This window comes from Mchenga conophoros, linkage group LG5 (genome assembly GCF_057382185.1).
Source record: "Mchenga conophoros isolate Kocher_MC1m ecotype Shallow Benthic linkage group LG5, M_conophoros_male_GT1.1, whole genome shotgun sequence".
Taxonomy (NCBI): domain Eukaryota; kingdom Metazoa; phylum Chordata; class Actinopteri; order Cichliformes; family Cichlidae; genus Mchenga; species Mchenga conophoros.
Window position 1 is genome coordinate 19,749,497 of NC_140530.1, and position 12,508 is coordinate 19,762,004.

At 40.5% G+C, this 12,508-nt stretch overlaps 1 protein-coding gene across 1 annotated transcript; it reads left to right on the forward strand.

The window, feature by feature from the left end:
• The first annotated feature begins 1,385 nt into the window (after positions 1–1,385).
• On the forward strand, positions 1,386–12,004 carry usp4 (ubiquitin specific peptidase 4). The gene is made up of 22 exons (XM_085273984.1): positions 1,386–1,686; positions 2,869–2,996; positions 3,161–3,291; positions 3,376–3,502; positions 3,597–3,742; positions 4,108–4,169; positions 4,287–4,421; positions 5,302–5,416; positions 5,530–5,703; positions 5,814–5,972; positions 6,241–6,465; positions 6,652–6,735; positions 6,859–6,953; positions 7,060–7,242; positions 7,421–7,647; positions 7,757–7,954; positions 8,052–8,122; positions 8,202–8,317; positions 8,396–8,545; positions 9,933–10,036; positions 10,390–10,478; positions 10,639–12,004. Exons 1-22 carry the CDS (start codon positions 1,535–1,537, stop codon positions 10,759–10,761), a joined length of 2,994 nt encoding a protein of 997 aa, XP_085130110.1. The 5' UTR covers positions 1,386–1,534; the 3' UTR covers positions 10,762–12,004.
• Positions 12,005–12,508: the final 504 nt, after the last annotated feature.

Sequence of the window (12,508 nt, forward strand, 5' to 3'; positions counted from 1 at the left end):
CTCAAAAAAGAAAATCATCCATTGACCCTCTTCCAATGTTTTTTTCCACAATTTGAAATCTAAAGCAATGTTTGAACATGAATATCTCAAATACTACACAATAAATGGACTAGTTCTTATATAGCGCTTTTCTCCCCTATGTGAGGACCTAAAATGCTTTGTTCTTCACAAGCAGAGACTTATAATTGTGTCATTGTCTTCACAAATCCTTCTTTTTTCACAATTCCTTACACCTTGAGAAGATTCCACATTTCAGATGAACTGATCCCCACAGCACAATACTCCTACCACTGTGTTACATGGTGGAGATGGTGTTCTTTGGGTTGTACGCCTCTTACTTCTTCAAACACAAGCAGCATTTCTATGAGCCATGAGCACAGAGCTCTAGCTTTGTCTCATCTGACTAAAGGATACACTTCCAGTATACAGAGTCTTTCTCCAAGTTTTCTTTAGCATACTTCAGTCTAGCCTAAAGGTGTCATTCCTGCATAAGTGGAGTTTTTCTTGGTCTGCAACCTCGCAGTCCATTCCTGTGCAGGGTTCTAGTGATTGTCTTCTTTGAGACTATCATTTCTGACTTGGCTCAGTCATTGAGTAATGTCTTGGCAGTTGTTCTTTAGACACATCTCTCACTTGATTTCTTTCCACAGTGTCTGAAATCTTTTGCTTCCTATCTCTGCCAGTACAAGCTCTCACATTTCGCAAGATACATACCTTCATATGCCAGGCTTGTTCTGTACTGTGTGGCACTCTTTGAATTTCTTGACAGAAATCTAAATTGATTAATTTTGCTTTTGGTATAATGCTTTCTCTGGTGACAGCTCAAATCTTTGCTAAGGGTTTTAATACTATGTGTAAACTGAAAGACAGTCCTCAGTTTTGACCTGATTTTGCAAGCTTTGAGCATTACAAAGTTAAAACCCGTCATTGCACAACAACGGTTTGTGCTGTGGGTCAATGAAAAGACCAGTTTTTCGGGGGGGTAATAATACTGACCCTGGTAATCATCCTTTTTTCTGAAATTATTTATGCTTTCTAAAGAGCAATATTATGTTTGCAAATGCTATGTTGTAAACCCCTTGCTATATTAAAAAAAACACTTGGACAAATGTTGACAAAAACTTTTAAATCATAGCGAGGATAATAATTTTGTCCTCGTCAGTAATAATAGCTCATTGTTACACAAAACATTTGCATTCGGTCCCCGTTAAAATTTACAGTCTTCGCTTTATCTAACTGCCTGGAGGATAACGAGCTCTAAAAACCTATCATGTAAGTGAAAGTTATCATCAGGTTAGCGAACACAGAGTTGAAGCACAGAATTGTAAGATCATTTTTATGGGAAAGTCGCTGTCAGTCAGTTGGCATTTGAATGTCCCGTAACTTACCGGTTTAGTAGTGTTAGTGACTGAACGCTGGAGTGCAATAGCAGCTCTCCGCGGCTATGCACCACCCGTAGAGGAAGAATGAGGCAAATGAAGCCCGTCCCAGTGCGTGTGTTTCAGCGCGTTCACGTTACCGGCACACAGGCTGCATGATGGCCGAGGGAGGCGGACCCGAGTCGGGTAACGCAGCGGACTCCGACTCGGAGCCGGTAGCTGCACAAATACCGACTCCTTCAACCGAAAGTCAAAAACAGACTATTGGGTCTCTTTTGAAAACGTCTCTGAGAAAGGGTGACGAATGGTAAGCTAGCGGCCACCAATACTTGGGTCTTTAGCTATCATTAGCCGATAAACAGGAAGTGTTAGCATGCTAAGCTAGCAAGCTAATGACAGCAATGCTTGTAAGCTTGAACTCGATAGCTGCTGTGCTAATGATAGTTTGGCAGGCTAGCACGCTTGCTGCTAGTCAGCCCGACATTTGAATTTCTCTATTAGTACTAATGCCTGTATTAACAGATATTATCCTTGACGCACACAAGCAACCCAGCTGCCAAGTGACTCATTTGCACGTTAATTAGTGCCTGTTTTGTGATGAGTTGAGCGGCGTTAGCAGTCGTGGTAGCTAGTGGGCTGTCAGAATAGCTAAGGCCCTGGATTCAGATTGTAGTTTCTTTTTCCAGTGAAACAGTCTCGTTGTCAGTTGCGGGATGATGATGAGGAAATGGGCCCGCTGACAGAATTAATGTGAGAAGTAGTTACCTGCTTGTCATGACATACCGGTTAAACCGTGTGACGTTCCCCTTACCGGCAAGCCAACTATGTTAGCTAACATAGTTTCAGACCATTAACACTGCTCAGGCCTGGGCATACTGCAGCCGGTGTACTAAAGAGGCTTCACCTCAGCCAGTAAACACAACACCACAGACATGTGAGATGGGCAAGCGTGCCCGTTAATCTCATTTGTTAATAGAAGTGGGTGCCAAACGACCAGGTCACGTTCATTCTTGCAGCCACTAGCTGCAAAGCTAACCTGTTTTTCTGGAGTTATTTAAATGACTCGGCCCTTCCATTTATGGTATTGTTAAAATTGAACTACTGTCCTTTGGTATTCATTTCCAGGAGCCTTAAACACTGTCGTGTTGACACGAAAGAGCCATAGTCCAGCTTTTTGAATTAGCATTTGAATGCGTGTTGCAGTGTGGATACAAGTTTATTAACCAAAGGAGATTCTTTAGATGAGATTAAGTCAAACTAGCTTGCAGTTACTATAAATGCCAAGGCAGTTTGGTATTGCATAATCTTCTGGGAAAGTGTAGGGCTGTGTGCCCTTTTATACCATACCTTTTAGAATCTCTTGACCCTTTTTTATGCTGGGGGAAGAAATCCATTACGAGATATAAATGTTAAAGCTTTTAAGGGGAAAAGAGGATCTTCCAACGAGTGATATGTTTTTCTTTAACTGTGACTGATCAATTTGTTTTAGGTATCTAATAGACAGTCGGTGGTTCAAACAGTGGAAGAAGTATGTGGGGTTTGACAGCTGGGATATGTACAATGTTGGAGAACGAAGCCTCTATCCAGGACCAATTGATAACTCTGGCCTGTTCTCAGGTAAAATTGTCATTTTAAAAAGAATCCCCTAATGGACTGCTGTTGATTTTGCTTGAACAATATAAGTTCCACACAGAAATAAAAAAACAAAACATTTAGTTCTTTAGCTTATACTTATGTGTGTTGTTTTTTTTTTTGTTTTTTTTCCCTTTTTCTCCTTAAAGACCATGAGACTCAAGCCCTGAAAGAGCACCTTATAGATGAGCTTGATTATGTCCTAGTACCTACTGAGGCATGGAATAAGCTAGTGAGCTGGTACGGCTGCCTTGAGGGCCAGAGACCTATCGTCAGGAAGGTAAGGCTGTTAAAGATATTCTTAATTTTAGCCCTGTACCAGAGTGCGTGGACTGGGCTTCCAAATGTCTCTTTTCTTCTCTAGGTCGTTGAACATGGCATGTTTGTCAAGCACTGTAAAGTGGAGGTCTATTTGCTGGAGCTGAACTTGTGTGAGAATGACAATATGGACAATGTTGTTACACGTCATTTCAGTAAAGCTGATACTATAGGTGAGCATCCACATGTGTAATTTATACGTTGGTGTTTGCTGAATAAAACTATTTGACTCTTCATGCTTATTTATCAAACTTTTCTCATTTTTAGACACTATAGAGAAGGAGATGAGAACACTGTTCAATATCCCATCAGAGGAAGAGACCAGGCTCTGGAACAAATACATGAGCAATACGTACGAGCAGCTGAACAAGCCAGACAGCACCGTACAGGATGCTGGTCTTTTCCAGGGACAGGTAGTGCTATTCAAATAAGACTGAGATTATTGTTTGACTACAGCTCAATAATAAACTTGTGTGTTATATTCACAATCAAGGTTAGAGAAGATGAAGGCATTAATTCAATTCTTTTTTTTTTATAACAGCGGCCACTGAATTCCAGATCAGTCATAGCAGCTTTCAAGTTAGAAGAAAAATACAATGTATTAGAATAAAGAAACATTAGTTAGTCACAAAAGTGCAGGTCATAAACCTAACTATGGCTAATGTAGTTTTGGTGGCATATGGCATATGTGTAGCATTAAACTCAAGCCTGAGATGTGTAAAGTCATGCATGAAATTCAGGTGTGCCAACCTAGCTTTCATGTCGAATATTTTCCCAGGTGCTTGTGATTGAGCGCAAAAATGAGGATGGTACGTGGCCCAGACAAGCTTCACATCCCAAGTAAGCTTTTTTTTTTTTTTTTTTTTTACTTCTTCTCCTCTCCAGTCACGCAGGCATGTTTGTTTACATATTTAAGAATGTGCTTTTCTGAAACACGATTTCATTCTTTCTTACTAGATCAAGTACAACCCCATCCAGGAATTTCACTACCTCTCCAAAACTCTCCTCAAACGCATCCCCAACAGTAACCAATGGAGACAGCAACTGCAGCCCTGGATACACGCTGAACAACAGCACCTCATCCAGCAACAGGCAAGGCACCTTTTCTGATCTACTTTTTCTCCCCTCTCTTTTGTTGTTTATTGAAACTTTACCTCTCATGGATAAATACTGGCAAAGCTTGTAAGGCATAGGAGTGATATTTCTTTTCACTGTTTACACACAGCTTGTCACTTAATTTTAAAAAGAGGGGAAAAACAACTTTCCAATATCCAATCTAAGTTTTCAACAAGTGGAGTTTTCAAAGATATTTCAAGGAAATGTGACGACATCTTCCAACTTGTTAAAATTCTTACAAATCATTATATCACATTGTGTTCCCACAGACCACTCTGTAGTTTGTAAGACAAACAAAAATTCTTGACAGGCTGCAAAACTAGGAGTGTGATGTTTTACTTTGTCTGTAATGCCATTAGTCTTTATCTTATCCTTTTAACATCTCAGTTTTTTAATTAAATTTGTATTTATTTGTTTTAGCTCCTTGATGTCACCCAGAATAAAGCACAAAATATATTCACACCAAATTTCAGTAGTTTGCAACTGCATATGTTGTGTCGGTATAATCAGCTGCATGCATTTGCTCTTTATGTAGTCTGCTGCTTTAATGAAATTTGCAGAAATATGTAGACAGTAAATGAGAAAATATTAGTTTTTGTTACATTGAGAGAGTGATTAAAGATCTAAAGATGCCCGTTGTCTATTGTCTGACCATATTTAAGTTTAAAAAAAATGTAGATTGCATGCATGCTTTAGTGTACTAGTATGCTGAATAATAAAGAGCACGTAGTTTATAGGCTTATTTGTAGGACAACTGGGATTTTATATGCACCTAGCTTACTTGATTACCATGTGTTAACAGCTGTATCCTGAATACAATACTACAGACAAACTATCACATCCTTTCTGCCAACAGATATGGGGGCTACAATTCATACAGCTCCTACAATTACAGGGAGTCACAATCGCAGCCTGGCTTATGTGGGCTCAGTAATTTGGGAAATACGTGCTTCATGAACTCTGCCCTTCAGGTAAAAAAAACAACAAGCATTTGCAGCTTCCGCTTAGTGGAAGTGAGCTTTAATATTTCTGTGCACATAATCCTTTTTCGTGTCTTTTCTTTTTTTGGTTCCTGTTCCCTCAGTGCCTGAGCAATGCATCTCCACTCACAGAGTACTTCCTCACTGACCAGTATGAGGCAGAGATAAACAGAGAGAATCCTCTGGGAATGAGGGGGGAGATAGCTGAGGCCTATGCAGATCTAGTAAAACAAATGTGGCTCAGCCGCAGCAGTTATGTGGCCCCACGTACCTTCAAAGTAAGTTGTGTCAAATAGCTTGAACTGAAGTCGGTGTATACCGACTGAATACATTCAGGCAAACTCATCGAGGCCTATGAAGGTAATAATAATCATCCTTTGATTGTCAGACCCAGGTCGGACGCTTTGCCCCCCAGTTTTCAGGCTATCAGCAGCAGGACTCTCAGGAGCTGTTGGCCTTCCTTCTTGACGGGCTCCATGAAGATCTGAATAGGGTCAAGAAGAAGCCTTACTTGGCCCTAAGGGATGCAGAGGGCCGTCCAGATGAGGTATAGTACAGATGTAGATATCGTGTTGTTTTGTCTCTAAAGAGTAAAAGTCTGTCTGATTCTCTCATGGTGGTGCCGAAATATCAACCTTTACAGAACCTTTAAATTTGAAACAGAATGACTGCCAGTCTGCTTTATACTGACAGCTAGACATGAAATAGTTTTTCTGTATAGTAACAAGAAAGCAATATCATCGTTGAATTGATGGTTTTAAAATGCCATCTAATGGAGGTCTTCTTCCTTTTCTCCACTGCTTGGTGAACTACAGATTGTTGCCAAGGAAGCCTGGACAAACCACCGTTTGCGCAATGACTCTATTATAGTTGATATTTTCCATGGCCTCTTCAAATCCACCTTGGTATGCCCAGAGTGCTCCAAGGTATCTGTTACCTTTGACCCATTTTGCTACCTCACATTGCCTCTGCCCTTGAAGAAGGACCGTACCATGGAAGTTTTCCTGGTGCGATCAGACCCTCAGTCAAGACCCACACAGGTGAGTTGGCATTAACCTTCACTCGCTGCTCCAGACCTAAATCCACAGTCAAACTGATAAGTATCTACGATTTGGAGATTTAAAAAAAAATTTGATAGTTGATATGTCTAAGATATATTTCTATATCTCTTTAAAATAGCAGCATAGTCACTGAGAACATCATATGTTGTTTTCTTTGTCTTGCAGTATCGGGTGGTGGTCCCCAAACTGGGTACTATAACAGACCTGTGCAGCGCCTTGTCCAAACTCTGTGGAATCTCTCCAGAAAATGTTAGAATCTTATTCTTTTACATCACGAGTTTTGTCTAATTTATGATGCTCACATGTTTGTTTTTCTTACTCTTGGGAAACAGTTTATAGTTTGTTCTAAATTTGCCTCCTTTATCTTTGTAGATGGTGGTGGCAGATGTTTACAATCACAGATTCCATAAACTTTATAGACGGGATGATGGTCTCAACCAAATCATGGAAAAGGATGACATCTTTGTGTAAGTTTGTGTTATTGACCTGGTGATGATCTGAGAACTCACTCACTGTGGTTGTACAATGTGAGTGTAAGACGTGTTTCCTTTTTTGTGTCAACGCTCTCTGCAGGTATGAGGTACAGGAGGAGAACAGTGAAAGGATGAGCCTGCCTGTTTATTTCAGGGAGCGCCACTCAAAGCATGCTGGAAGCTCCACAAGCACCATGCTGTTTGGCCAGCCTTTACTTATCACCGTGCCCAGACATAACCTCATAGCAGACGTTCTTTATGATAAGATCCTAGAGAGGATTGGGTAAGAACCTACTGTATTGGTAAAAAGAAATTCAGCTATATTATGGTGTAGTAGCAGTGTGCATACAGTACATCTGGCATGAAGAAGTTTAATGGAAAGGGAGCAGAACATGCACACCCTGAATTCTTTCCAGAATTGGTTAACCATGTTAACTCGTATTCCTTGTTGTGTGTTGCAGACGCTATGTAAAACGCTCCCAGAGCCCTTCTACTGAAAGCAGGGCGTCAGCCTCAGCCACCATATCCAGCTGCAATCAGGCCCCTGAATGTTCTACATCTTCTAGTCTCAATGCCAGCCTGGGTGGCTGTGGCAGTCCCTTATCAGATGGGGCCTCCTGCAGCGCCAGCTCCAGCAATGGCAGCAACCACTCAGGGACCTGCAATGAAACGAATGGGTTGTATGATGGTACGAAGCTGACATCAACTACTCATATCCAGCTGAGGAGTCGTCATCAAGGAGCACTCAAAAAGCATTGCAACAAGAATAATTAGATGTGGTTTATGTCACTGTTTAGGTGAAGAGGAGGCCATGGACCACCAAGTGAGTCCAGAGCCAGAAAATGGCCAATCTGAAGAGGAGGAGGAGGCCTCTGACTTACAAAATGGGTCCAAAGGAGACACGACCAAGCTCTTTACATTCAGCATAGTCAACTCTTACGGAACGGCCAACATTAGCCCGCTGCCTTGTGATGGAAATGTCCTCAAACTTAATCGTCAGTGTACATCTTTAAACTTCAATTGCATGGAAAGTTTCCTTTTTTCAGGCCACTTTACGATAACACAGCTTCTTCCACGTTCTCTCCTCTGCAGCACATTCCACAGTGGCCATCGACTGGGACACAGAGTCGAAGAAACTCTACTATGATGAACCAGAAGCAGAGGTCAGTTGATATTCGTCACACAGTTCTGTGACACAGCGCTCATACACTTTGTTTATATTTGTGTAAATATTGTGCTTAGGCTTATGAGAAGCATGAGAGCATGCTGCAGCCCCAAAAAAAGAAAACCACTGTGGCTCTAAGGGAATGCATCGAGCTCTTTACAACAATGGAAACACTGGGAGAGCATGACCCATGGTGAGGACCCTTCAGCATAACTTACTCTTAAATGTTTACACACATTATATTTTATCTAAACTGAATATGTTCTTGTAGGTATTGTCCAACATGCAAGAAACACCAACAGGCCACAAAGAAGTTTGACTTATGGTCACTTCCTCGGATTCTGGTGGTTCATCTAAAGCGTTTCTCATACAACCGATGCTGGAGGGACAAGCTGGACACAGTGGTGGACTTTCCCATCAGGTATGTACTGTCGTGGCAGAATCCTCAGTTGGTCTTTTCACCATTTGGGACTTTGATATTTTACTCAGTTTTCCCTCTTTCCTTTTATTGGCTGTGTCCAGTAGCATTAGCAAATACAGATGCAAAAAAATCCTCCTGCCTTTTATATACTCAGTCACATGCTTTTTACAAATTAACTTTTTAATATTGTACCTTTTGGTAGGAGAAATAAAAAAAACTAAAATTCTCTTTGTCAGCATACTGTTGTCAAGATCAGTATCACACATTTTTGACTTCAGTACTTACAAATAGAACTTCTTGAAAAACTAAATAAGGACATGATTCTCAGTTTATTTTTAGTGTGATTTGTTTATAGATAAGAGAGCAATGGGCTAAACAATGATTTAGTTTTCCACATAGCAGCTACCCATGTAGTGAAGGTAGAAAATAATACTTCTTTACAGAACCTTCTTTGTAAAGATGGTTCCTTCCTTAGTCATGTCAGCTAAATTTCAATTTGCATTGTCAATCAAGATGACAACTCTTAACATCATTAAACCATGACTGATGTTACAGCGTTGATTGAGAGGCCTCTTGTAATATAAATGGAAAAACTGTGTGTTTTAAAAAGATTTGTCTTAAGTTAAAGTTAAAGGAAGTGTATGAAAAATGATTACAACCATTAATGCAGTTTCATGTAAAATAGTGAAAATTTAAAAATAAGGAACTGGAAAACACTGTAGTATTGGTATAGCTTTGACTCTAGAGGGAGCTGTAGTTTGAAATTCACAGAATAACCAACCAGAGCTCTGAATGAGGAAACACTTATTCAACTTACAAGAAGTGGATTATTATCTTATAAACTGGCATGACCCCAAATAGAACATTTAGACCTACTTTCTGCTCTTATCTTTTACGGTTGTGTGGATTTTTGTAATTTGTTTGCCCAGGTTGTTCATTAATCGAGGGCTTTGCAGTTTTGTTTTTGTTTTGTTTTTTCCTCCACATGGCAACTTTGGGCTAGACACCCAAGGTTGCTCCAGAAACCTGCTGCTGTGGGTGTGTGACTGAGGAACAATGGAGTTTGTTACATGACTAAGATGTTAGGTGACAAATGCATAAGATTTCCCAATGCTGGTTAATTTGTTAACTTTTTCCCCACTCCCTCATTAGAGAGACACAAATGTTCTATTGTGTTATAAAAGGGAAGTTGCCTCACAGTTAAGCTAACAGCTACATTTCAATCTTAGAACACCGTTGAGGAACTTGATCCAACGGAAACCACAGAGCAGATTGTGTTGCTGAAATCCTTATTTTAAAACAAAAGTCTGACTCACACTTAGTAAGGATGGCTTAAACAGTGCAGTACATGTAGGGTTTCACCATCTGATGGTATTTTCTCTGCCAGGGATCTCAACATGTCTGAGTTTGTGTGTGACCCTAAGGCCGGCCCCTACGTCTACGACCTTATTGCTGTGTCAAACCACTATGGAGGAATGGGAGGGGGTCACTGTAAGTCAGCATTTAATTTATACAATGAAATTTCCCCTATGTAGTCTTTGATGCCAACTGCTGGTCGCAGTTTTTTTTAGCCTTTAAACATGAACACAGTATATGACAGTATGTGTCAGCAGATGGGGTGCTCAGAAAGTCACTCTGTCTCCAAGGATGCTGCATTTGGTTAAAATGTAATAAGGCGTAGAGCCTCGTACATCATTGTTTTCATTGTGCACTCACACTCAGTTTATTTTTCTTTGATATGCCATCTTTTGTCATAGTGAAGCAGTGTAATCAGACTTTTATGTCTTCCTGAACAAAATTCCTGAAAAGTCATGCGTTAACCTTACACCGTCTCTGTGTAACAGACACGGCTTATGGCAAGAATAAAGTGGATGGAAAGTGGTATTACTTTGATGACAGCAGCGTCTCATCTGCCACAGAGGATCAGATAGTGGTGAGTTTTCAGTGTTGTGTACTGGTGATCACTGGGTGTTTGTTTTCTTTAGTCTTTCAAGTGAAAGAATGATGAGTACTGACACTTGCTGGTGTGTTGACTTTGGTGTCAAGTATTCCTCTTCTAGTAATGTAATCTTACCCGTGTTGTGCCATTACAGACTAAAGCCGCCTACGTGCTGTTCTATCAGCGCATAGACGAAGAAAGCCCCTCTAAACCTCAACCTTCGGCGTCATTGGGAGGAGCCCCGGAGCCAGCCGATGACCACATGGACACAAATTAGGAAGCCCAGATGAAAAGGGACACACACTGAAGTGCATATGGCAAATAGAGACACTCGGACGCACACACAAAGCTACTTTAGTGGCAGAGGATTCCACAGACATAAAATTATTAATCCTACCTTCCCTGTATTTTGATTTGTCTCATATGTTGTCAGCTACAGCCATCAGCCTTGACATAAGAGTGAACTGTGAGACTTTCCTCCCTGCAGCGGGTGGTCTGCTGATTTCTTAAAGTAGTTTGCTAGTCTGGATTGAAGAGGAATATAAGTGAATATAGAAACTTAAGGTTAGAAGTGCCCTCAAATATATAGATAAACAAATGTTTCTGTTGCCCACAAGACCAGTCAGAAATATTTAAAACAAAAAGCCAAATGCATTTGTTTCAACCAAAGCGATCCAAGGTATTTATGATAAAATGAACAAACTGATGTGTTTCCAGGATGCTGGCTTTGTGCCTAGATTTATCTCACATATTCTTGCTGTGCTAAGGTAAATTTTAGCAGTGTGATGTGCACACATGACAGTACATGGCACCTTCTTTGTTGAAAGAATCCTGTTACCTTATGCCACCTGTTTAAAGTGAAACTATTTCTGAGGGGATCCTTCGGCTTCAGACTACCGGTAGCAGTGGATCTGTGCCGCATCTAGACCACAGAGAGGGTGTCTCATTTCAAGGTCCCTAACATCTAGATCTTGACATGAGTTGTGGCAGAAGCTGTTTTGGGGGGTTTGTTTTTTTTTGTTTTGGCCTTGCTCTAGTTCAGCCATGAGTTGTTTTTTTTTCTCCCCCGAATATGTTTTGATGCACAGCACGGGCTCTGCTCTCGGGGCCCTAAACTCATGAGAGGAGTCTTACCCTGCTCACAATTTGTATTTTCTTTTTTTTCTTTTTTGTAATCATAATGAAAAAAGCGGCCTTTCAATTCCTGCAACCTGTTTAAAAAGGAGGCACTTTGAATTCTCCGTGAAAATCTACCTGCTTCTGGTGTATCTAGAAATCATGGAAGTGTATGGTTAGGCCTTTAGCATTAAAGGGTTTGGTCTGTCATATGCGTCCACATAATTTTAATGTGTCTTTTAAGCTGCCTGACCGGACCCTTAGTTCACTTGCGATAGCTTGTCCTAATTAGTCTTGTACAATAATGCAGCTCTGTATTGAAATGGCTATGATATTTGATATCTTCTAAGCACACTGAGTGAAGCGAAATAAACTAGAATAAAAGTGGTGCTTTATTCATGAAACTTGAACTTTGCTCCTTATCACAAGGAAAAATGTGTTAGATGTCAGATGGGGGTGGAGGAAAGCAGTCATTTAACAGCATTCTCACTGAATGCAGGCACTTTGAGCCAGTTTTCCTTCCAGTGATACTAATACAGCAGTTGGCTCTTAAGTAAAGTTGAAAGTGATTCTTTTATATTATTGAAGGCCAGACATACACAACAATCCCCTGGAGCACATTTGTAAGTGGTGACTGGATGTTTTGAATGTGATCAAGTAAAAACTAGAATACATTTACTTGTGACAGTTAACACTTAATATAATGTAATCCCACAAGGCTTGTTCTGGGGCATAAATCTGCACCTGGTTTTATAATGGCATGCTAACATACAGGGCCTTTGGGTGTCCTCCCTGCTGGTTGGTCCTGGCATCATCATGTTGTTCAAACTACCTAAACAATCATTCATGCCTAAAACTAGAAAAGCTTTATATCTGTAATCTAGATATGTAACTGAAAACACAGTTCA